The sequence below is a fragment of the Macaca thibetana genome, chromosome 1 (assembly GCF_024542745.1).
Source record: "Macaca thibetana thibetana isolate TM-01 chromosome 1, ASM2454274v1, whole genome shotgun sequence".
In the NCBI taxonomy this organism is placed as follows: Eukaryota; Metazoa; Chordata; class Mammalia; order Primates; family Cercopithecidae; genus Macaca; species Macaca thibetana.
The window spans coordinates 125,119,798-125,146,748 of record NC_065578.1 but is presented as its reverse complement, the minus strand read 5'-3'; the positions used below and the strand labels follow the sequence as shown (position 1 = coordinate 125,146,748).

General features: G+C 41.6%; 2 protein-coding genes across 16 annotated transcripts in view; both read right to left on the bottom strand.

Moving 5' to 3' along the window:
- The window catches only part of S100A1 (S100 calcium binding protein A1), a 1,186,348-nt gene that overhangs the window by 961,784 nt on the left and 197,613 nt on the right, over positions 1-26,951 (bottom strand). The window lies entirely within an intron of this gene.
- Positions 1,235-14,377, bottom strand: LOC126934968 (late cornified envelope protein 2D-like). Of its 4 annotated transcripts, XM_050755997.1 has the most exons (3): positions 6,965-7,115; positions 5,396-5,508; positions 1,235-1,779 (listed from the first exon to the last, which is right to left on the bottom strand). In XM_050755997.1, the coding sequence occupies exon 3, from the start codon at positions 1,756-1,758 to the stop codon at positions 1,450-1,452; it is 309 nt and encodes a 102-aa protein (XP_050611954.1). In that variant the 5' UTR covers positions 1,759-1,779; positions 5,396-5,508; positions 6,965-7,115; the 3' UTR covers positions 1,235-1,449. The 4 variants fall into 4 exon arrangements, with proteins under 4 accessions (XP_050611954.1, XP_050611961.1, XP_050611970.1 ...); XM_050756004.1 differs by lacking the exons at positions 5,396-5,508; positions 6,965-7,115 and adding an exon at positions 14,299-14,377; XM_050756013.1 differs by lacking the exon at positions 5,396-5,508.

Genomic DNA, 26,951 nt, shown 5'->3' with positions numbered 1-26,951 from the left:
ATGTATTCAATATTTTAATAAAGACAGATCAAGGTTAATATCCATGATATATCAAGAGCTCTTGAAAATTGAAAAGAAAATTTAAAATCCTATTACAATTGTTGTAGAAATGGCCCATGTACGTATTTATGGAAGCTCAAAATTACTACTGGTCAGGGACTTGAAAATTGGTTAACAATGAGACTGGCAAAATAATAAAGAACATTAAGTCAAATAAACTGACAGTGCAGAGGGTGATTTAAAATGCAGTCAGTACAGAATCTCAGACTGGTTAATCAGCCAAGTTTTTGTCTTAGTGGCACTAAGGGTAAGTAAGAAGATAAACATATTATTAAGAGACTCCATCTCTGTCAAAATCCATCTTTGCTAAATCCATTATCTTCATGTAGACACCTGTCAGCCTGAACCTAAGAAGCACTAGCCCTTATTTCCCCTGCTGTGTCCCTGCTTCCCTCCCCTTCCTCTATTAATACTTAAGATGCCCCACCCATCCTGGCACTTCTCCCCCCTCACATCTGAGGGTGGCTTGGCAGAGAAGATAAGTATTGAAGGAGGAAAGGTCTTTTCTTTCCTACAGTGTCTGGTATTCTTTGTATTCTTATATTCCTTATATTCTTTGTATTTTCTAAGTAACTCTTCCATGTTTTTTCTATTTATTATCTCCATTACTCATCACTCCCCTGCCCAGCACGTGGGCCAAGTGGCAGGACAGCATCCTGGGGCTCAGATCTAACACTGAGAGGAAGTGAAGCCAGGTGTCCAAGGCAACAAGTCAAAAGGCTGATCCTCACCAGACTCACCCTCCCTGAAAAGGAGTTCAGTGACCACGGACTGTACTTAACAGGAGGAAGGGTCTCAACATCCGTTTCAAGCATTTTACCAACTATTGATTCTAACAGCAGGGAAGTATTGCTTCATTTAGATGTGTTCTTCTCCCTAGAGAAGAACAAGTCCGCAGAGCTTCCCAACCTTCCCAACGTCTGGAATAGACAGAAAATTAGAACATGTGTCTGGCTTAGTGGAGAGAAAGGCAAAGCTGCCATAGCCAGAGTTGACCCTCTTGGAGCTCCATCCACCCTGCCTTTGGGGGAATCAGTTCCTCGGAGCAGCTTTCCATGTATCACCTACTCATGTCTTCTCCTTGCCTCATAAAGAAAATTTCTCTGGGGCCCTGTCCTTTGGAGGACATTACAAATCTCAGAAGAAAATAGAATGACCAAGACATTTAGTGAGTCAGAAATCAGAGCTTTATTATAACATGAGATAAAGGAGGAAAAGAAGACTGCAATTGGGGTCCTCCATCAAGCACGAAGTTCTTCCAGGGAAGCCCCATGAGTCTTTGTGGTCTCTGCACACTAATGAATGGAATGAGAGGAAGCAGAAAGCGTATCCATCAGGCTGTAGCATGTTCTTGACCATTCAGTCCCAAGAGCTCCTCTGAAGACCAGGTCAACAGCAGCTCCCAGAGCTGTGGCAGCAGCCAGAGCCCCCAGAAGGTTCACTCTCACAGCAATCTGGGCTCTGGTGCCGGAGCCGGTGGAAGAGACGGGGCCTGTGGTGGCTCACGCAGCAGCCACCACTCCCAGAACTGCAGCAACCCCCAGAGCTGGGACCACAGCAGGAAGAGACTGCAGGGGAACATGGAGCTGGGCACTGGGGTGGGCATTTGGGAGGACACTTAGGTGGACATTTTGGGGTACACTTGGGAGGACACTTGGGAGGGGGCTGGCACTGCTGCTGGTTTTGCTGGCAAGACATGCTGGCAGGAGTTTAGTCAACCTAAAAGATAGTAATGAAACTCTTTAAATATTTCAAATGAAAGGTCATAATTATACCTCCTCTAAAATCAATGCATGTGTAGAAGAAGAATGATATTTAGATCATACAGTCACATCAGTAACCTGAAAGAAACGACTTGAATCTTTCCTCCAGATAAAAGTACATAGATTAAAAATCAACAGAATGAGCTTCTTCTTCTTCCTTTCAAGGGAAACTGGGATTGCTCTGTCCTCACAAGCCTGAGTAGAGTATTCACAGCTCCCTGAAGTACCTATTTCCTTAATACAAGCCCTAAGTACCAGCTGGGTGTTTCAGAATACACCAAGGGGTCCTCTGGAAAATATTTCACAATGAAACCTCCAGATAAAAGGGCCTGGCTTGAAGTATTTGCCAGTTTCCATGGTGGAAATATACCCAACATGGCAGTTTTGAAGTTACCGATGTGAAGTCACAGAGCACAGAATTGGAAAAGATGTGCACAGTTAGCTTTTCCCACCTAAATGAGCTCCAGTAGGCCTCAGAGCCTCAGTAGATTCAAGCCAGACTGAGTCCTATTCCTGCTCAGCATGGCAGAACACAAGCACACAACTCTCTCTCTCTCCAGCCTACCTCCATCCTCCCCATCCCTCTGCCCTGCTCATACCTCTCTGGTATCCCAGGTTGCCACTCACCCTGGTCACACGCAGGAGCACAGACACCTCCCTGGGGAGTCAGAGCAGATGAGGTGCTGAAGCTGGATGTGTCTTTTATAGGGCCCAGGCTTGGCTCTGGGAAGAGCAGGAGGTGGCTCTTGCACAACCAGGCACGTGCTGGGTCATTCCTGACATTCTTCTGCCTCCTTGTCCCTGCAATCCAAAGAGGCCTCAGGAGCTTCCAGGACTCCTCTCTGGGGCTGGAGTCTAGAGAGGCTTTAGCCAGTCAGAGCCTCCACCAGGTGGGAGCCCTAAAGAGTTAAGTTAGGGTACACAAGGGACCCACACCTGGACAAGATTCTGTTCCCTGCATTTTTTTAATGCATGTCCTCTGAGGAAACATCAGTTCTGAGCCACAGCTTTCCCTGAACTTGTGGAAATGTTCCATTATGACTCCCTCCACCCTGAGCGGTTTCTTTTCCATGTTCTGTTGTAGATCCAGCCATCCCAGGGGGCTTCTACAGCCTTGGCTCTTTGTAGGCATCCCTCCCTTGCCTAGGCTCTCAGCCCTTCCTCCTGGCCTCTGGGTTTCTGCTTTTCCTCCGACTCACCATGGCAAGCAGATTCAGTGGATTAAACCTGAATTAATTCTGTCACCTAGAGCAAGGAGAATGATTGAGAATAAACAATTCCCTCTAAAATCTAAACATTTCCTTCAGTCGGAGGAATTGCATTGAATCTGCTACTGGAATCAGAAAAGCTGCATATGATAAATGGGTAATCTCTGGAAGCTGCTGGAACAATTATCAGTAATTGCTAGAGTATTACTATGATACTCACTTTGAGTATCACTTCTCATATGTAATGCCCATTATAAACCAGATATACCTATCTCACTGAGCAGGTTGTAATATAAAGTGAGAAGTAAGAAAGAGCTAAGTATGACACTTTGTGCCTGATAGACCCTTAATACATATATGTTTAAAAGAAAAACTAAAGCCATGTGTTGGGTACTTGCCCAGGTCTTATGTGTCATTAATTGTCCGTATAGAGCCGTTACCCTCCAAGAGCTTAACTCAACCAGAAACTTAGATTATTCGAAACCTCTCTTGGGAAGTAGACATCTTTTCTTGGGGCTCCCATGGAGAGGGAACTCCTTTCCTACCAGGAAGTAGAGGGTCAGCCAGGGGTCTGGTTATTCAGAGTTCTGATTCTGGGTTGCACTAGACAGAGTTACCCATTCATTTATTCATTTATTTTAAACAGATATATTGAGGGTGAACCTTGAAAACATTACACTAAGTGAAAGAAGCCAGTCACAAAAGACTGCACATTGTATGATGTTATTTATATGAAATGTGTAGAGTAGGCAAATCTGTGGAAATAGAAAGGAGATGAGGCTTTAGCCAGTTACAGAGTCTCCCAGGCTGGCCCCCTGAAGAGCTGACTTAGGGCATCGGAGGAACTAGAGCCTGGACAAGATTCTCTTCCCTGTATCTCCTTTTATGTTTATGCCTGTCCTCTAAGAAATATCAGCGTCTTCCAGGAGCTTTAGCGGGTTGGGAGAAATTGGGAAATTACTGCCAATGGATACAGGTTTTCTTTGTGGAGTAATGAAAATGTTCTAAAATGGTGGTGGTGATTGTCCAACTCTATGAATATACTGAAAACCACTGAATTTACACTTTAAACAAATGAACTATGCAATATGTGAATTACATCTCAATAAAGATGTTAAAATTAAAATTGAAAAAGATCGATATTCACACCTCTGATTAACACAGAAAAACAGACTGCACCTTCACATTGCTTAATGCCTACTTAGTGGGGGAGGGGAGGATGCAGAGAAAGCCCAGTTTCCCATTGTCAGTTTCTAACGGAGGGATTCTATTCTAGTTATCCAGTCGTATTATCAGATCTGATTCCTGCTCTCAGACAGCTTTTACCTGAAGGATAAAGTAAGTCAACAGTGTGACCAGAGCAGTGTATTCAAAAGGCATTCCTTGAAAGCCTACAACATTCTTGGAGCACGTATGTCCAGACAGGGATATAGAGGTGAATAATAAGTAGCCCATGACCTCAAGGACTGCAGAATTTAGTGGCCTTTTTGAAGATGACTGCAGACAAATGGGCACCAAAGGAGATGATGTCTGGGGACTGAACCTCCTGAGTCACTATTTCCCAATGTGATTAGAACATGTTAGTTCATTCCACTGTCTTCATGGTGATATCACCCTCAGCTTCCTCATACTCTTTGACAAAGATACTCGTAACAATGTTGTAAGTAAGGATGTGGGGGAGGCAAGCTTGTGTGTGTGTGTGTGTGTGCGTGCGCGCGCACTGTATGTGTGTATGCTGTATTTATATACAAATGTAGGTGAAATGAACATGCACATACATGAGCATCTGGATTGAATGGTGGAGTAAGCGATGGAAGAACTAATGGGATCTGATCCCCTGGGAAATCAGAATTGGGAGATAAGCAGCTCTTTAATACGTCGCCTTTGTCCCTTTATATCTGAGAAAATGTTGAGAATTGGTTCAGAAGTCAGTGAAGAGACACCTGCCTGCCTGTATTCTTGCTTCTGTTTCCACAGTCCACACCATCATAGGTGATCCCTTTGAGCCAGGAGACCCCATGTCACATTGTGCATATTCCCTCAGGGACCAGCCAAACACTTAATTGTCTCGTGAATGTTGGCAGGATCAAGGCATGATTGCAGGACCACATGAATGAGAACGTAGGTGACATGAGAAGAATGACCCGGGATTGATTCCAGACATTTCATCTGAAGTTCACCTCATCTGAAAAGTCAGTCTCCTGGAAGCTGGTATTTCCAACTAGCTCCTTGAATTGTCTTTCTGGGAGCTTAAACTCCACATATTCCGGAAAATTATCCCCCACCAGCCTGTTCCAAATGCTGGAACTTTATTTTAGCCACAGTACAATAAAAAGTCTTACCATGTCCCTTGAAGTATCTCACCTTATTTAATAGATTCACTAACCCAAATTTTCTCTTTACTATATCTTTGTAGCCCTTTTCATCTTCTTGTCAATGCTGTCTGGCAGTGTCTGATTTTGGCCCAGTTTCCACTCCTGAAGGGGTATGTGTGGAGATAAAGGTTTATTGAATTGTAATTTCCAAAAAGTTAAAAGCATGACTCATATAAATATATAGCAGGCATATAGTAAAGATTTGTTTCACTCGTTAATAAGAGAATCCGCATGATGGTAACGCTGGTTCAAAGAATAGGAAAGACCAAATATATACATTCAGTGAAAAAAATTCTGGAACAAGATTGCAAATTTAGATACAAAACTGGTTCAAGTTTTCAAAGGCAATGAAACAATTAGTTTACATTTTCTAGAGCACACAAAATGATTTTCAACTTCTAAATCTTCTATAAGTTAAATCTAGCTTTATAGTGTCTGGGCCTTAATCAATACCAAATATATTAAATAAAATCATACCACCATTTTTTTAAAAAACCTAGAGAGTCATATAAACCTTAGGCAAGGTTGTTAGTTACTAGGAAGAAGTAAAAATTTAAAAGACTAATCAGAAATCACCTTTTTGCTTAATTTTAAGTTTTGGATAAGTTTAACCCCCAATTTCCTAACAAGAGACGGTTCTGCAGAAAATTGGGACTTCAAAACCCAGGTCCAGAATAACTTCTTGCTGAAGTCATATTGGCTGATATGACATCAGAGGGTCATGGATTCCAGGCAGAGAGTTGCTGGAGAATTCACGTGTCGTGGTCCTGCTAGAGCGGGGACTCACTTCAGATCTTGGTATTAGCATAGCTGATAAGAGATGTCCTAACACTGTCCCACATCTGTTTTGCCTCATCTGGGACCTGCCATTTTCCTTGCCTGGTTACCAGGGTGAGTTTACCCCTGGGAGCCATCAAACTGGCTCTCAGTAGAACCATATGGGAGTCTAAAGAGTAACACTGGGAGTGTGGAATATGAAAGGAGAAGAGGGCCCAGCGATAAGGAGGAGCACAGCAGAGGGGTATTCTGGGCAAAGCAAGAATTGGCCTGTCTGGTTTGTATATACATGTTTATATGACCTAAAAAGGATGGATTTTATACTTATCTTAATTCATCAGTTCCATGATACACTCTTCTTACATTTGTTAACAGCCCTTAAATCAGCATATAACATATGACTGGTGGCATGTAATAGTTGAATTTGCAACATTTTTAAAATTCTTTGTGGTGCATGAAATAAGGGTGCCCCTTACAGCTGATAGCCTCTTTATGCTTATGAAATACAGTAGGTAGGAAATGGGTATGTAGATATGAAATGAAATGATGAGAGACAGAAATTGATATTGATTTAGCATTAGTTCTGTTTTCAGAAATGTCACTTCTAACACTTTTAACTTGGGGCTATATGTTTCTTCATAGGTACTATTAGATACTAATGTATTTTATAAACTGTCTGCCAGTACACCAAGAATAGGTTTAAAAGGGCAAAATTGTGCCCATATTGGCTCTAATTTATCTGACTTATTATTCAATTCATTTTCAAACTCAGAAACCTTACCAAAACACCACCGGTAATGCCAATGTCTTTAAAGGGTCCTCCACAGTGCCACTCCAGTGCACAGCCCATGTTCAACTCCAGTTCTTCTTGTGTGACTGATCCTGCATGGGAAGCAGCTCCAGCTTCATCAGCTCCCAGAGCTCCAGCTACGGTGCAGTGTCAGCAGCCTTGTCTGTGCTGTGTTGACTATACCTCTGTGAAACCAAAGTGCAAAGGCCAAGGGCCTCCCCAATCACATGCTGCACTCCCTCTCTTCAGTCCTCCTAACACCACAGCCTTGCTGAGACTCCTGGGGTTGCCAGGTGGAAGATTCTGTTTTCCCAATATTCTCCAAAGGTCTGTCCAGAAATTTGCCTTTATCCTAAGTGAAAATAAAACCATCATTTCATGTTCCTAGTGTGTCCTGGTCACTGTTGACCCTCTGCAGTCTCTTGGATCGTGTCTCTAATGACTTCTATGTATCCTCTCAGTCTCTGTGATGGTTAATTTTGCCTAGGCTATTCTATGGTATCCAGTTGTTGATGAAACACCAGTCCAGATGTTGCTTTGTACATATGTAATCGGTAGACTGAGTAGGCTGATTATCTTTCCTAATGTGAGCCTCATCCAGTCAGCAGAAGCCTTTAATAGCAGAGACTGAGGTTTCCAAAGAAGAAATTATCATCAACACTGCCATATAGAAACTCTGCCTGTTTCCAGACTACTGCCTTGCAGAATTTAGACTCAAGGCTGCAACATCAACTGTTACTTGAATTTCCAGCCTGCAGGCCTGCATGATCACCGCAATCATCATGCGATGACTGTGGGGTCTGGCAAGATTTCAGACTTGCCAGCCCCCACAGTCATCACATTAGCCAATTTCCTAAAATAAATTTCTCCCTCTGTCTCTTCTATTTCTCTGGAAATCCCTAACTAATACAGTTCTCCTTCCCTGCCTCCATATGTATATATACATATATACACACACGTCTGTACAAATGATAAAAATAACAGAATGTAATATATTAACTGAAGCTTATTGACCACCTGTTTTGTTCTAGGTCTTATTTGTTTTGTACACATTATCTCATTTAATCTTCATACCGATCCTGTGATGTAGGTAGTATTAATATCCCCACTATACTAATGAGAAAACAAAGGCTCCTAGAGCTAAGCAAATAGCCCAACTTCACACAGCTGGGAATAAAGTTCAGAAAATTTAACCAAAAAAAATTTCGAGAACTTTAGTATAATGTCAACAGGTTTCTGAGAACAAATTTACACACAGCTTAGATACAGTACCATACACACACACACACGCACACACACACACACACATACACACAATGTCAGGCCATCTGTCTGTCCCAGATAGCCAATTATTTTGTTTGGTGGGATGAATCTTCCAGTTTATTTATAACCATGCTTTCTAAATCTCTCTCTCATACCAAGTCCCTGGCAAACTCATTGTCCACGTAACCTCTCTCTTACGCAATATCTATGCACCTACTTCCCAATCAGAACAAAGACAGCACTTACCATTTTTCATGACCCAGACAGCACTATTTATAGGCTACCATGGGATAAGACTATGTTAATTACATATGATCACTACACACACACACAGAGCAGTGCCCACACTGCCTATGCCCGTTTGTATCCAGCATTTATATCATTTTAATCACTAGAATTAGAAAAATTGTAGTGTTATATGAGTAGGTTACATGAATTAAATATTAGAATTGCAATCACTGCCTATCCATGCCTTGGGATTCCCTGGAGCAAGGAACTGTTTCCAAAGATCTGGTACTGAGCAAATTAGGTAAACATTAAGCAGCTTTATGAGAGTAAATGGGAGAAGGATATGAACAGGTGAATTAAAAGAACAGAACATCACTAAAGAGAAAAAAAAATGGAGGATTTTCTTGGACTGTCTTCCATTAGTAAGTTCAAGATTCAGAATTCAAAAATCACTCTCACATGCACTCAGCAAGTATTGTTGACTATGTGGCAAACTCTGGAGATACAACGTGATATGAAAGGAATATAATCTCTGCCCACTGTGACTATATTCTACAGAAAGGACAGAGGGACATGGGTGAAGAGAAGGGTATGAGAAATCGAGATTTCTTTTGTGCAGTATGGGAACTAGCCCAGAAACATTAGTATATCAGGCAAGAAAATTAGGGGATAGCTGCTTTAAGTCTAGCTTGTTGAGAAGATCTCACCATAAGCTATTTGAATTTCATGCATGGTAAATAATGCAGGCCTTTCCAGTTTAACTCCAGAGAACTGGTTCAGATCACAGACTAAGTAGCTATATAACCTAGAGTTAGATTCTGAGTACCAGGTGCTTGCTTTATAACCTTAGAAATGTTCTCAAATTGTCTGTGCCTCTGTTTTCTCATCTATGAAGTGTGGAAAATAACTGTAATGACCTAATAGCAATATTGTGTGAATTAATTGATCCTTTGATTGAGTTACACATAAAACATTTATAAGAGTACATATCTTATAACAAGTACAAAAGTTTAGAATTACCTAATTCTACAATTACTGTACAGAGTTCTGAATTAGGTGTGCAGCTGCAGCAATGCAACCAGCATGGGAGTTGACCAGGATTGAAATCTGACCTAGCAAGCCCAAAGAGCAACCATGAAATGGTAACACGGAGAATGTCTTTCTGAATATTAATAGTTTTGCCAATTAATTAGAAGCAGAGGGAGAATTGTTTAGAAAAAGAAAAGTATCCTTATTCTAGGTTTACACATGTGGTCTACTGCTGAATTCACTCTGAGCGTAACTCCTGTTGAGATATCCTGAAAACTGAGCTAGTAACAGGCTCCCTCCCAAGAGCCTGCCAATATGCTCATCCCGCAGTCTCAAGTTTTTCTTAGCACTGGAGATACTGTTGGTCCTGCTCCGGGAGCAGCTGCTCCTAGAGTTAGCACAGGCACCACAGAGCCAGCTGACTTTAACTGCGGAGCTGCTGCAGCAGCAGCGACAGAGCCTGGGAGTCTGTGAGAGAGCAGCGCCGGAGCTCTAGGGCACTGCTGTGAATCTCAGAGGGTCCGAGTTGAAATAACCACCCACTCAAGAATCCATCCTGGCCCACAACTACTTTTCTACTCTTCCCTCTTCTTGGGCTTGACCCTCTGGGGACACAAGAGGGTGACCAGGTAGAATTTTCACTTGATGTGAAGGTGAAAGTGCTCTCTGGGGATTCTGGCCCAGGTGACAATCCATCCACCTTCTCCTTTTCACAATGTGTTCTGGTTACTGTTGACTCTCTTCACTTGGGTCATATTTCAGATAACCCAACTCAGAGTTAATCATCTGTCACCCTCCAATTCTAGATATCTTTGAAAGAGATGCAGCCATAACACCAAATACGTTTTCTTCTTGCACACTTCTTCTCAGAGTCTCACCCTCTTTCTGCCCCTGAGAGATGATCCAGACCCCTGGTCCTTGGCCCACAGCTGGATGATTGATCGATTAGAGGTGGGGAGACAGGCAGAAGTAACTCTGAGCCTACCCAAGGTGTCCATAAGCCAGGTCTTGTGTCTCCAGGGAGCTCCCTACAACACTCCAGACCTCAGCTGCAAGCAGTGAATTCCCCTGCCTAATCAACCTTCCACGCAGGCTTGCCTCAGTGCATACAGCAGAGCTCATGGAGGTGAACTGTGGGTGGGACACTCCTGAATGCTTGTGTTAAGAGGTAAGTGAAGTGTAACCACAGAGTCTGTGTCACTATTTCCGGATAACCAGCAATCCAGCTGTCTTTACTCAGCAGGTCAAACTGTATAGAAAACTACTTAATTGGATGGTTCCCAATATACATGTCCCCTTCATTCTTAACTTGTATCTTTAAATTTTGGCCAGAACCAAACCATGTCCAGATATCAAAATTTACACTTTTCCATTCCCCTTGTATGCACAAGCAGCCAGTGAGATTTAGGAAATTGTTGGGACTTTAGGAAAGCTCAGGTATGAGACTTTACTGGGGTCAGGGCCTTTTACCCACCCATTCTCCTTCTTCCTACTTGAAGCACAGCCTTGCAGATCAGAGCTCCATCATGCACCCTGATATCACCAACTGCCTCCCAGGAAACAACTGCTAACAATGAATTGACAAGACAGAGGGGTATCCATCTCTGAAGACTCCAGGGAACCACCATACCAGCCATGGACTACTGACCTCTGACTTCATCATATATGAGTGGAAATAGCCTGCTTTCCTTTTTAAATTGCTATGATTTTGTGTTCCTCTGATAGCATCAGAACATAATTTCTAACACACCTGCACACATGCCAAATACAAGGTAAGATGCAACTAAAAACAAATGTTAGACTGGATAAAGAAAATGAGGCAGATATATACCATGGAATACTATGCAGCCATAAAAAAGGATGAGTTCATGTCCTTTGGGGGTACATGGATGAATCTGGAAACCATTGTTCTCAGCAAACTAACACAGGAACAGAAAACCAAACACTGCAGACGCCAGGTGTCTCATAAGTGGGAGTTGAAAAATGAAAACACGTGGACACATGTAGGGGAACATCACACACCGGGGCCTGTCAGTGGGTAGGGGTCTAGGGGAGGGATAGCATTAGCAGAAATACCTAATGTACTTGACAGGTTGATGGGTGCAGCAAACCACCATGGCACATGTATACCTATGTAACAAACCTGCACATTCTGCACATGTATCCCAGAACTTAAAGTATAATTATAAAAAAAAAAAAAAACAGTTAGATGGGAAATTATTCTGTGTATGGAGGGTTAGATAGAGAAAGGAAGTTGCTCACCATGAAAGGAACACATGGAGGCCCAGATAGCAGGCCCACTGGGGAAGGGAACGGCCGGTAGGTTGCTCTTACTTAAGGCAGAGGTCCCTGAAAGCAGACCCAGTGTCCACCTCTCTGTAGGCCAGTCTTCAACTGCCCCAGGCAACTTTAGGTCCCCTGCTTGGCATTCCATTTTGTACTGTTTGGTTTTTTCGTTTGTTTTGCTGCTCACATGTAAACACTAAGGACAGGGGAAAACTTCTTAACCAACTCAAGGAACCCTGAAGCTATAAAAGCAAAGAAAGTCATATTTGAGTATATAAAAACTAAAAACGTTTCCATAGCAAAAGCTATTATAAACAGATTCAATTAAATCTGATGATTAACTGTTTTAATAAAGACAGATCAAGGTTAATATCTTTGATGTATCAAGAGCTCTTGGAAATTGAAAAGAAAATTTAAAATCATATTATAAATTTTGTAGAAATGGCCAATGTACATATTTTTAGAAGCTCAAAATTACTACTGGTCAGGGACTTGAAAATTCAGTTAATAATGAGAACTGGCAAAAATAATGAATAGCATCAAGTCAAATCAACTGACTCAGTGCAGAGGGTGATTTAAAATGCATCGAGTACAGAATCTCAGACTGGTTAAACAGTTGGGTGTTTGTCTTAGCAGCAGTAAGGATGAGGAGGGAGATGAACATCTTAATAAGAGACTCCATCTCTGTCAGAATCTCTCTGCACTGAATCCATCACCTTCATGTAGACACCTGTCAGCCTGAACCTAAGAAGCGCTAGTCCTTATTTCCCCCTGCTGTGTCGCTTCTCCCTTAACACTGAGAGGAAGAGACACTAGGTGTCTGAGGGGCAAGTCAAAAGGCGGATTTTAAGCAGAGTCACCCTCCCAGGACGGAAGTTCACTGACCATGGGCTGTACTTTGCAGGAGGAGAGGTCTCAACTTTCGTTTCAAGCATTTTATTCAACTATTGATCCTAACAGCAGGGAAGTTTTGCTTCATAGAAGTGTGTTCTTCTCACTAGAGAAGAACAAGTCAACAGAGGTTCCCAACCTTCCCAATGTCTGGAATAGACAGAGAATTAGAACATGTGTCTGGCTTAGTGGAGAGAAAGGCAAAGCTGCCATAACCAGATGTGACCCACTAGGATCTCCATCTATCCTCCAGTTGGGGTAATCAGTTCCTCGGAGCAGCCTTTCATGTATCAGCTACTCATGTCCTGTCCTTGCCTCATGAAGAGAATTTCTCTGAGGCTCTGACCTTTGGAAGACATTAGAAATCTCAGAAGGGAAGAGAATGACCAAGATATTTAGCGAGTCAGAAATCAGAGCTTTATTATAATATGAAGCAAAAGAGGAAGAGAAGGCTTCCATTTGGGGTGCTCCATCAAGCACGAAGTTCTTCCAGGGAAGCCCCATGAGTCTCTGCGGTCTCTGACGACCCATGAAAGAAATGAGAGGAAGTGGAAAGAGTATCCATCAGGCTGTAGCATGTTCTTGACCATTCAGTCCCAAGAGCTCCTCTGAAGACCAGGTCAACAGCAGCCCCCAGAGCTGTGGCAGCAGCCAGAGCCCCCAGAAGGTTCACTCTCACAGCAATCTGGGCTCTGGTGCCGACGCCGGTGGAAGAGACGGGGCCTGTGGTGGCTCACGCAGCAGCCACCACTCCCAGAGCTGCAGCAACCCCCAGAGCTGGGACCACAGCAGCCCCCAGAACTGGGACCACAGCAGGAAGAGACTGCAGGGGAACATGGAGCTGGGCACTGGGGTGGGCATTTGGGAGGACACTTAGGTGGACATTTTGGGGTACACTTGGGAGGACACTTGGGAGGAGGCTGGCACTGCTGCTGGTTTTGCTGGCAAGACATGCTGGCAGGAGTTTAGTCAACCTAAAAGATAATAATAAAACTATTTAAATATTTCAAAGCAAAGGTCATAAGTATACCTCTTCTAAAATCAATGCATGGATGAAGAAAAATGATATTTAGATCATACAATCCCATCAGTAACCTGAAAGAAACAACTTGAATCTTTCCTCCAGATAAAAGTACATAGATTTAAAAAATCAACAGAATGAGCTTCTTATTCTTCCTTTCATGGGGAAACTGGGATTGCTCTGTCCTCACAAGCCTGAATAGAGTATTCACAGCTCCACGAAGTACCTGTTCTCTTAATACAAGCCCAGCACCCAGGTGGGTGTTGCAGACACGCCAGGGATCCTCTGGAAAATGTTTAGCCATGAAAACTCCAGGTAAAAGGGCCTGGCCTGAAGCAGTTGACAATTTCCATGGTGCAAATCTGCCCAAGATGGCGAACATGAAGTCATTGAAGACAGAGTTGGAAAAGATGGGCAGAGTTAGCTATTCCCTTTGATATGAGCTCCAGCAAGTCCCAGAGCTTCTAGAGATTTGAGGCAAACTGAGTCCTATTCCTGCTCAGCATGGCAGAACACAAGCACACAACTCTCTTTCTCCAGCCTACCTCCATCCTCCCCATCCCTCTGCCCTGCTCATACCTCTCTGGTATCCCAGGTTGCCACTCACCCTGGTCACACGCAGGAGCACAGACACCTCCCTGGGGAGTCAGAGCAGATGAGGTGCTGAAGCTGGATGTGTCTTTTATAGGGCCCAGGCTTGGCTCTGAGAAGAGCAGGAGGTGGCTCTTGCACAACCAGGCACGTGCTGGGTCATTCCTGACATTCTCCTGCCTCCTTGTCCCTGCAATCCAAAGAGGCCTCAGGAGCTTCCAGGACTCCTCTCTGGGGCTGGAGTCTAGGGAGGCTTTAGCCAGTCAGAGCCTCCACCAGGCGGGAACCCTAAAGAGTTAACTTAGGGAACCCAAGGCACACATGCCTGGATATGGCTCTGTTGGTTGCATCTTTTTATGCATGTCCACTGAGGAAACATCAGTTCTGAGCCACAGCTTTCTCTGACCTTGTGGAAATGTTCCATTACAACTCCCTCCACCCTGAGCAGTTTCTCTTCCATGTTCTGCTGTGGATCCAGCCATCCCAGGAGGCTTCTACAGCCTTGGCTCTTTCTAGGCATCCCTCCCTTGCCTAGGCTCTTAGCCCTTCCTCCTGGCCTCTGAGTTTCTGCTTTTCCTCCGATTCATCATGACAAGCCATTCGCTGTATTAAATCTGAGTTGATTCTGTGGTCTAGAGCAAGGAGAATGATTGAGAATAAGCAATTCCCCTCTAAAATCTAAATGTTTCCTTTAGTCAAAGGAATTGTATTGACTCCATTACTGGAATCAGGAAACTTGCATATGCTAACTGGGTAGTCTATAGAAGCAGCTAGAACAATTAGTAACAATTGCTAGAGTGTCACTATGATACTATGAGTATCAGTTCTCATATGTAATGGCCGTTATAAACCAGGTATACCTATCTCACTGAGCTGTTTTTAATATTAAGTGAGAAATAAGAAAAAGTTTGATAGGACACTATGTGCCTGATAGGCCCTTAATAAATATGTGTTTCAAAGAAAACTAATGCCATGTATTGGGTACTTGCTCAGGTCTTATGTGTCATTAACACAATAGTTAGCTTCTAACTGAGGGATTCTATTCCCATTGTCAGCTTCTAACTGAGGGATTCTATTCTAGTTATCCAATCCTATTATCAGATCTGATTCCTGCTCTCAGGCAGCTTTTACCTGAAGGATAAAGTAAGTCAACAGTGTGACCAGAGCAGTGTATTCAAAAGGCATTCCTTGAAAGCCTACAACATTCTTGGAGCATGTATGTCCAGACACAGGGATATAGAGGTGAATAATAAGTAGCCCATGGCCTCAAGGACTGTAGAATTTAGTGGCCTTTTTGAAGATGACTGCAGACAAACATGGGCACCAAAGGAGATGACGTCTGGGGACTGAACCTCCTGAGTCACTATTTCCCAATATGATTCAAACACGTTAGTTCATTCCACTGTCTTCATGGTGATATCACCCTCAGCTTCCTCATACTCTTTGACAAAGATACTTGTAACAATGTTGTGAGGAAGTAGGGGGGGCAAACCTATGTTTGTGTGTGTGTGTGTGTGTGTGCACATGTGCGTGCGCACTGTATGTGTGTATGTTGTATTCATATAAAAGTGCAGGTGAAATGAACATGCACATACATGAGCATCTGGACTGAGTGGCTGAATGAGCAATGGAAGAACTAATGGGATCCGATCCCCTGGGAAACAAGAAATGGGATATAAGCAGCTCTTCAACGTATCCCCTTTGTCCGTTTATAACTCAGAAAATGTTGAGAATTGGTTCACAAGTCAGCGAAGAAACACCTGCCTGCAAGTATTCTTGCTTCTGTCTCCACAGTTCTCACACCATCATATGTGATGCCTCTGTGCCAGGAGAACCTGTGTTAAGTTGCCCATGTTCCCTCAGGGACCAGCCAACCCTGAGGATCAATGCATGATTGCAAGACCTCATAAACGAGCACATAGGTGTCATGAGAAGAACATCCTGGTGGTGATTTCAGACATTTCATCTGAAGTTCACCTCATCTAGAAAGTCAGTATCCTGCAGGCTGGTCTCTCCATGTAGTTCCTTGATTTGTCTCCCTGGGAACTTAAACTCCATATATTCCAAAAAATTATTCCCCAGGAAATGCTGGAACTTTATTTTAGCCACAGTACAAGTAAAAGCTTTACAGGTATCTTGATGTATCTCACCTTATTTAATAGATTCACTAATCCAAATTTTCCCTTTACTATATCTTTGTAGCCCTTTTGATCTTCTTGTCAATACTGTCTGGCACTGTCTGGTTGGACCTGTTTTCACTCCCGAAAGAGTAAGTGTGGAGATAAGAGTTTATTTAACTATAATTTCAAAAAAGTTAAAAGTATATTTATATATGTTAATATATTACAGACATATATCAAAGATTTTTTCACTTGTTAGTAAGGGAACCAGCATGATAGTAATGCTGGTTCAAAGAATTGGAGATAACAAAGTATATACAGTCAGAGGAAAAACTTCTAAAACAAGATTGCAAATTTAGATACATACTGGTTACACTTTTAAAAGACAATGAAACCATGAGGTTATAAATCTTCTGTTAAGTCCAGTCTAGCTTTACAGAGTCGGGGCCTTAATCAACACCAAATATAGTAAGTAAAATCAACCCACCAATTTAAAAAAAAAATTCCTAGAGTGTCCCCATAAATCTTAGGCAAGGTTGTTAATTACTGGGAAGAAGTAAAACTTTAAAAGACTGATCAGAAATCACTTTTTGGCTTAATTTTAAGTTCTGGACAATTTTATCCCCTAATTTTTAACAAGAAATGATTCCACAGGAAAGTGGGGCTTCAGAACCCAGGTCCAGAATGGCTCCTTGCTGAAGTCACATTTGGCTGATAGACATTAGAGGGGCATGAACTCCAGAATTCATGTGTCATGGTCCTGCTAGAACTGGGACTCATTTCAGATCTTAATATTAGCATAGCTTATAAGAGATGTTCTAATACTGCCCCGCATCTGTTTCGCCACGTCTGGGACCTGCCATTTTCCTTAGCTGGTTGCCCGGGTGAGTTTACCACTGGGTGCCATCGAACTGGCTCTTGACAGACCCATATGGGGGTCTAAAGAGCAACAGCGGGAGTATGGAATATGAGAGGAGAAGAGGGCCCTGTGATTGGGAGCAGGACAGCAGAGGAGTATTCTGGGCAAAGCAAGAATTGGCCCGTCTAGTATTTACATACATATTTATATGACCTAAAGAAGATTGGTTTTATACTTATCTTAATTCATCAATTCCATGATACACTCTTCTTACATTTGTTAACAGCCCTTAAATCAGCATATAACATATGATTGGTGGCATGTAATAGTTGAATTTGCAACATTTTTCTCTTTCTTTATGGTGCATGAAATAAGGGTGACCCTTACAACTGATAGCCTCTTAAAGCTCATGAAATACAGTAGGTAGGAATGGGATATGTAGATATGAAATGAAATGATGAGAGACAGAAATTGACATTGATTTAGCATTAGTTTTGTTTTCAGGAATGTTGCTTCTAACACTTTTAACTTGGAGTAATATGTTTCTTCGCAGGTACTAATTAGATACTAATGCATTGTATAAACTATCTGCCAGCACACCATGAATAGGTTTAAAAGGGCAAAACTATTCCCTTCCTGGATCTAATTTATCTGAATTATTATTCAATTCACTTTCAAACTCAGATACTTTGACAAAACATCATCATCAATGCCAACACCTTTGAAGGGCCCTCCACAGTGCCGCTCCAGTGCACAGCCCATGTTCATCTCCGGTTCTTCTTGTGTGACTGACCCCTGCATGGGAAGCAGCTCCAGCTTCATCAGCTCCCAGAGCTCCAGTTACTGTGCAGTGTCAGCAGCCTTGTCTGTGCTGTGCTGACTACACCTCTGTGGAACCAAAGTGCAAAGGGCAAAGACCAAGGACTTCCCCAGCCGAATGCTGTGCTCCATCTCTCCAGTCCTCCTAGTTTTATGCAACATCTATGCACTTACTTCCCAATAAAAACCAAGACAGAGCCCATCATTTTTCATGACCCAGACAGCACTCTTTATAGACTATCATGGGATAAAACTATGTTAATTACATATGATCACTACACACACACACCCCAACACCCTCACTGCCTATGTCCATTTATATCCAGTATTTCTATCTTCTTAATCACTGGAATTAGAAGAATTTCAGTTAGATGAATAGGTCACATTAAATATTATAATTGCAATCACTGCATATATATGCCTTGGGATTTCCCGGAGCAAGGAACTATTTCCAAAGATTCTGTGCTAAGCAAATTAGGTGATTATTAAGCAGGTCTTACAAGGGTAAATGAGAGAAAGATATGATCAGGTGAATTTAAAAAAAAAACAAAAAACAGAACATCTCTAAAGAGAAAACAATTTGAGGATTTCCTGGACTGTCCTCCATTAGTAAGTTCAAAAATCAGAGTTCATTAATTCACTCTCACATACATTCAGCAAGTATTGTTGACTATGTGGTCAACTCTGGAGATACAACATGATATGAAAGAAATATAATCTCTGCCCACTGTGACTATGTTTCAATGTAGAGACAGAAGCTTGACAAATAAAAGAAAATATATAATTACTAATTCTAAATGGTTCTCAACTTACGACAGTTGAACTTAGGATTTTTCAACTTTATTATTTCGGTAGAAATTATACTTGGGATTTTGAATTTTAATATTTTCCAAAGCTAGCAATACATCCTATGTCTGTGTTGATGCTTGGCACGCTGCTGCAGCTCCCAGTCAGCCATGGGGTTGCAAGAGTAAACAGTCAATACTCTATGGTATACGCTGTTGCCAGATGATCTTGCTCAACTGTTGGCTAATGTAAGTGTTCTGAGCCTGTTTAAGGAAGGCTAGGCTAAGCTTTGATGTTTGGTAGGTTAGTTATTTTAAATGTGTTTTTGGCTTAGGATATTTTCAACTCGCCATAGGTTTATCTGGATATAAACCCATTGTAAGTTGAGGAACACTTGTATAGGCATTCAGGTGGGTGGAACTATCCCACTGCAGGTTTGCAAATGTTGCTAGGAATTCCCGATGAGACCTAACCTTATTCCTCAAGGCCTTTCCTGATTGACTATTCTGGAGGTCCAACAGAGGTGGGTACTAAGATTGCTTAATAGCTCTCCACCACATCAGCCAGAAGGGTCTATAGGCTGGAGAAACTGTAAACTGAGTGTCTTTGAGACATCCCCACCCCGAGGCTATAGGAGTGAAAAAGACAAGGAAGAACCACATAGGCATCCTTTCCGGATCACTGCACATTTGGAAATGGGCTTCTATTTTCATGTGTGGATGTCAAGAGGGCTTAATTCAATTAGCTTTACCTGTGCATGAGAAAGAACAAAGAATCAGAGCAGGGGATAATATGCTTCCTTCATTTGGACTCAGGGAAACCATGGCATTCCTCTGCAGAAATCCTCTTTTACATAACAGCTAGCTCAGCCACAGAGACTGAGCACAAAATTATAGATTTATCTCATATTTTATCATGAGAGCATTTGGGAAACAATGTCTTTTAATTTGCAAGGACATTTTCTTTCAGAGTCACTTAAAAGACAATTATTTAAAGGAATATTTTGAATATATTATAGTAATATTTTCCCTGATACACCATTATATCCTTAATTTATTTATTTCAACAGTGTGTCCATATTTTAGGTTATTTATTTTGTCTTATTTTATTTATTAAAACAAAGCATTTATGTATTTTTAAAAGTTAATTTCTTTATGTTGGAAGGTTGATTTTTCTTCTATTGATCAAAAGTTAGGAACCTTAGCAATGTATTCAGGAAGAAGAAGTGGGAATTGGTAAGTAGATGGAAACATAAAATATTTAAAAATAGAAGCAAGGAAACTTGAAAATATTTATTGTGGCAAAGCAACTTGTTCAGAGCAATCACATCCAAACTTCAGGCGAGTAAATTTTGAGCCCAGCCCCAAGTCATTGTGCCAATGGCTGCTTCTGAGACACAGCTCAGGTGTAGCAATGCTCCGAGCCAAGCGCTCCTGAAAGGATGAAAGGCACTGATGACCGAGACGCATGAGACGGGTGCAGGTCGTTGGTGTTTTGGTTTCTCAGGTGATGCTCAAAGTCCTGGTAGCAGCAGCCCCAAAGCAATAGCTGGAGCCCTGATGCCATCATCAGTGAGACCACAGCAGCTCCAGAGCTAGGCCCACAGCAGGAAGAGACTTGAACAGGGCACCTTAGGAGGTCCCTTAGGGGGACACTTTGGGGGGCACTTGGTAGTGAGCCCTTTAAAAAGAGGCTGGCACAGCTGCTGGGTTTGCTGGCAGGACATCTTGGTGGGAGTTCAGTCAACCTAAAAGCCAATACAGTTGTTTTACAGACTTGTTAAATGTTAGATCATTGTTTCCTCCTTTGGAATCTACCCTGGGGTTGCTGAAATATTGAACAAATCATAACCACACACACACACACACACACACACACACACTCACTCAAGTCAAAGCCTCTATCTTGTTCATTTCTCTGTCTCTAAGATATGGCACAGTTCTTGTCACATAGATGATGTCCAATAAATATAGATTTCCCCCTGAAATGGAAGCACCATAAGAACAGCGATTATCCTCCCCTCTTTTGCATACTTCTGTATTCTAATGTCTAGAATAACACCAGGTAATTAATAGGAGCTCAATAAATAGCTGGTGATACAAGAATAATATATGAATGAATAAACGAATGAGATACAAGAATAATATATGAATGAACAAACGAACGAGAAAAGAAAGGTAGCCAAGAAGGGAGGGAGGAAGAGAGTGGGGAAGGGAAGGAGGGAGGGAATTATAGCTGAGGTAGAGGAAAGGATACCAGTTGGCATTTCATGGTAATATTGGGTATTGCCATTTTCTCTGGGTGCCTCTGCCATCTTCTCTAAGCATCTAGAAATGGATCTGTGAGATGTGAATAGCGTGGAATAATCCCTCCCCAGCCAGCTGACTCAGTTGCCAGAAGCCAGACATTGGCAAGAATTTGGATTGGCTAATCCCTCTAATTCCCAGGGACTCCTAATTCCTAGGCTGGATCTTCCTAGGCAACATCTCTACTCCTATTACCCACTTTTCTCCTGTCTTTCCTTTCCCCCTGTGATTTTCAACAGCTACTTACCCTTTCAGTTGTGCTCTAAGTTCCAAAAGACCCACTCACACTGGTCAGACCCAGGTGTGGAGCAGGCAGACCTGAGGATGTCAGGGCAGATGAGAAGTGGGGTCCTGACACACATTTTATAGGCAGGCACTCGCCTGACTGGGCCTTAGTGAGCCATGGTTCTGGGTGGAGCAGGAAGTGGCTCCTCCCATACTGGGGCATCTGCAGGGTAATTCCTGACATTTCCCTCCCTGCCTCTTCAATCCATCCTTCCCGGGGAGATACTGAGTTACTCTTCTGAAGCTAGAGAACGAAATCTCACCAAAGTATATTATTTCCTAGGCTGTGACTCCATGAAGCAGCATGAGGATTCCTGACCCTTGAGACAAGAATCTGGTTTCTCAAGACTCTATGGTCCTGTTCCTTCTTGGAAATAAATAAATAAGTTTCCTCTCTTCCTAATTCAGTCTGTGATCCAGCTTCTCGCTCTCTTTCTCTTTTCAAAAACATACATTAACTATAAATTTTTAAACAGGACTGTTTAAAAATATTTTTTCAAAATAAGGGATCTATTACATTCATTGAATGTCGGTGTTCTCCGTGTCTATCAAAGATCTTCTGTAAGAATTGGATACTTACACTCTTTCCCTTCACAAAGTCTTCCTAATTTTAAGAAACTATGTTTTGCTCTTACATTTTACTTAAACATTTGACATTTCAATGCCTCTCTGCTAGCAAGAAAGAGTATAAATATCTAAGATTTCTTAAAACATCGGGTACAGTTGCTTTTGAATTATATAGACCTATTTTCATTTTATAGGTCACATTTTTCTGCCAGTAAAATTGTTACCAGTTCACAAAATGAAATAAGTACATTATTATTTCAGGATATTCTTTTAGTCCATCAGTTCCTCCATGTTAACCTATTAGAGATTTGTATCAGTCTGTGTCCATTCAGGAAAACAAAAACTCCTTATTTTGACAGAAACAATAAGCATTGGATTAAACAGGTATTAGAGGATTGAAAAGGCAAATGGAGAATTCTAGCATCACACGGAGCAGCTATGGCCACACTAAGGATAGGGAACAAGGGAAAAGGGGTTGGACTTCTTGAAACCTAGAGACCCGCAGAGGGAGAACCCAAACTTCTGAGGTGGGACACTAGCTAGTGGGGCCTGTGCTTCTGAGGAAAGGAGAAGAGGATAGTTCTGGAAGTGTGGCGAAAGCTGCGAACAGGAACCAACTGCTACTGCCAGATTTAAAAAACAAAAAACAAAACAAAACAAAAAAACTGTGAGGTGACGCTTACGGGCCTTTCTCTCCTGACTTCTGCGTCCTCTTGCGCCCCCTAGTGACAAGACTTAATAGAGGACTACCAGCAAAGTAGAACCACAGTTGCAAAGCCGAGGCCAACATCACAAAGTAGAGCCCAGAAGGGTAGGTTTGGAGCTGACAGACGTGAGTTTATGAGTCCACAGAGAGCTGCTGGGGTAGATGGAGAAAACAGAGAAGCATGTTTCAAGCAGGGATGCGTGCATGATTCCACACTTTAAAAGTGCAACTAAAGTCAGTAAACGCAGAGTAAGTAGATCTATGTGACTCCAATTGAGGGTTTGTATTGCTGAAAAAGAACTCAAACAAATTTACAAGAAAAAAACAAACAACCCCATCAAAAAGTGGGCAAAGGATATGAACAGACATTTCTCAAAAGAAGACATTCATACAGCCAACAGACACAAGAAAAAATGCTCATCGTCGCTGGCCATCAGAGAAATGCAAATCAAAACCACAATGAGATACCATCTCACACCAGTTAGAATGGCGATCATTAAAAAGTCAGGAAACAACAGGTGCTGGAGAGGATGTGGAGAAATAGGAACACTTTTACACTGTTGGTGGGATTGTAAACTAGTTCAACCATTATGGAAAACAGTATGGCGATTCCTCAGGGATCTAGAACTAGATGTACCATATGACCCAGCCATCCCATTACTGGGTATATACCCAAAGGATTATAAATCATGCAGCTATAAAGACACATGCACACGTATGTTTATTGCGGCACTCTTCACAATAGCAAAGACTTGGAATCAACCCAAATGTCCATCAGTGACAGACTGGATTAAGAAAATGTGGCACATATACACCATGGAATACTATGCAGCCATCAAAAAGGATGAGTTTGTGTCCTTTGTAGGGACATGGATGCAGCTGGAAACCATCATTCTTAGCAAACTATCACAAGAACAGAAAACCAAACACTGCATGTTCTCACTTATAGGTGGGAACTGAACAATGAGATCACTTGGACTTGGGAAGGGGAACATCACACACCAGGGCCTATCATGGGGAGGGGGGAGGGGGGAGGGATTGCATTGGGAGTTATACCTGATGTAAATGACGAGTTGATGGGTGCTGACGAGTTGATGGGTGCAGCACACCAACATGGCACAAGTATACATATGTAACAAACCTGCACGATATGCTCATGTACCCTAGAACTTAAAGTATAATAATAATTTTAAAAAAAGAAAAAAAAAAGCCAAGTTGTAGTCAGCAGATGAAGTTGAAAATTAGGAGAAAAATTTTTACTTAATTGACTTCCTTCTATCAGGAGTAAGGAGACAGTGCAAGGTTTTGTGCAAGCCTCAAAGTGTTTACTGTCCAACAGTAGATTGGGAATTTAAAAAAAAAAAAAAACCCTCTAGCTTTGGCTTTGCCTGCATTTTCATTTGTGACTGGGGATCAGTCACTTCACCTCTACGAGCATCAGTTTCTCCATCTAAGATCCATGTGACTTTAAAAATGTAATGGCAACATAATAAAAGCAGTTTTATATATTTTTTAAAAGTGCCTATCTGCAGCTCCAACAAGGGGAAGAAGCACGAATATCCAAATATATTTTCTTTTTTAAGAGATATTGTTATGTCACCTAGGCTGGTCTCAAACTTCTGGTCTCAAGCAATCCTCCCCCCTCAGTCTCCTGAGTAGCTCGGACTACAGGCACACACCACCATGCCTGGCTCTAATAGATTTTAAAATGTGTTTGATAACAAAAAAGTTTAATAAAATTCTAGTGTCAGTCAAAATGAAGAAAAAAAAAAACCTAAACTTGTGAGTTCCAGTTCAAGAAGGCTGACTGAATACATGCTGCAGACTTTTGCTAATTACTGTTTAGTGGAATAAGAATATTCTCCTTGATTACAGGTTTTCAGAGGTCTGTATTGTGAATGGTATTAAAGTTTGTTAAATGTTTTTCTCTACATCTATTAAGATGATCTTTTTGTTTTTTTCTTTAATCTGTAAATACACTGAATTACATTGGTAGATTTTCTAGTTACAAAACATACCTTTCCTTGCAAACTTTCCTCATTGGATAGGATGAAATAGTTATTGGGAGACCAGTTCTCCTTACTAACACAACTATAAAACTCAGATTAAACCAGAAATTGTATTTTGGAAGGCAGCAGAGAAGTGCTGAGGTAGTGTGAACTGGAGAAGCTAAGACTCCAGGGAGAGGAGCTGACTTCTGCAACCACTTTTAATCCCGAGAGCATCTGTCAATTCTGGGCAGGTAAAACACTGAGAATCCAGATTATTTTAAGCATGGAAAGAACATAGCTGGGAGACAAAGAAATCAGCTGAGCCTGTAGCAGAAACATGGGGACCCTCAAGTGCACACCTAGTTTTCTCCTAAGGTATTTGACAAGTTCGGGGAGATGCAGGACAATAAGCTAAAACCTAAGTGGGAAGTTTCTAGAATGTTGCAAAGCTTTTCGTGGTTTATGAGACAAAGATTACAGTTCAGGAATATATCTGTTAACTATGGCCTCAATTATAGTGCACAACAACAACGTAATAAACAAAATGCATAGAACAATTATTTCTTTAGTTTGTGAGAGTGCAGGTCTTCAGGGTGATAGAGGTCAAATCTGACCTAGGCTGGGCTCAGCTGGGTGGCTCAGCTCTGCTCCATAGGTCTTTCATTCCTCCTTTTGGGGCCTGTAGGCTATCTAGGACATGTTTTCTTGTGGGGATGGGATACCATCGCTGCTGCCTTATTCTATTAATCAAAGAAAGCCAGAAGGCCAAACTCGAGGTCAAGGGATTAGGAAATATATTTTGCTCCTCAGTGAGGGGAACTGCAAAGTCACAAGGCATAAAGGCATGAATACTGGCAACAATGCAATCTATCTCTACCATGGGAAACCAAGGGAGGGGAGGCATCACCAAATACTTCAGACAAATTCTAGATTTATCGAAGACTTGAAAGGAGAAGAAAAGCATATATCTTTATTTAGAAAAAATAAAGCAAATATGTATTACATGTTATCTGAGTGGAAAAATAATTTAAATATTTAAAATTAATGAAAACATAAATGTGTATACCCATAAAACAAGGAAATAAAAATGAGATGGCACACAATGTGAAAAATTTTACCATAAATAAAACAAAAATGTATATGAATGAAAAATAATTGTGAACAAATGAACTTTGATGTGTATGCATAATAAGTCTAAATGAAGAATAGAAATGAGCAATGTAAGTCCTCTGTTATGATTCTTAAAATATAAAAAGCATACTGCAGGGGAAACTTTGGCAGTCAGCATGCATGTACTGCCTGGATTATCTCTTGTCACTTTTTATTGCTCTTGCGCACGCTGCCCACCCCACTCCCCACCTTCTGATGTTTTCCCAGCTTCAATAGCCAGCTCCTGCAGCTCTTCATCAGTAGCTGGGCTGCCCTTGAGTTCTGGAGCCACTTTGCCCACACATGCAGAGAGCTGGAAGTACCAGGGATGTCCAGGTGGGCAGGTCCTAAATTCCCTTAGTTTTCTCCCATCTGAGAATGTGTTTATATAACTTTCATTGCTGAAAGACAGAAAATTCTTTGCTGCGTATAAATATCTGATTGACAATTGTCATTTTTGTTGTTTTCCTTCAGTACTTTAAAAATCATAAGCTGCCTTCTTCTGGCCTCTGTGATTTCTGATAAGAAATCTGCAACGATTTGAATCTTTGCTCCGGTTTTAGTGATGCATCGTTTTTTCTGGCTGTTTTCAGGATTACTCCTTTGTCTTTGGTTTTCAGCTGATGTTACCAGGGTTTTTTGAGCTTAGCTTGGGATCACTTTTGGTGATCTCATGAGTTTTGGATTCCCTCTGATTCTTGAATCTGTATGTGTATTTCTTTTACTAAACTTGAAAAGTTTCAACAGTTATTTCTTCACACATTTTTTTTTCAGTTCCACATTCATTCTTCTGTCTTTCTGGGATTTCAATGGCATGAATGATAGGTTTTGTTATTCTCTCACAGATCCCTGATGCTCTGCTAAGTTTTTGTTTGTTTTTCTCTCTGTTTTTTAGATTAGATTATTTATCTTGATCCATTTTCAAGTCTACTGACTCTTTCTTTGTCATCTCCATTCTGCTATTAAATTTACTCAATGGCTTTTTGAAAATTTAATTATTGCATTTTTTAGTTTTAACATTTCTATTTGGTTCTTCTTTATATCTCTTATTATTTTGCTGAGACTTTTTATTTTAACATTG

Coding starts and splice junctions, on each gene's coding strand:
- LOC126934968 (XM_050756004.1), bottom strand. CDS start 1,758: ATGTCTTGCCAGCAAAACCAGCAGCAGTGCCAGCCCCCTCCCAAGTGT.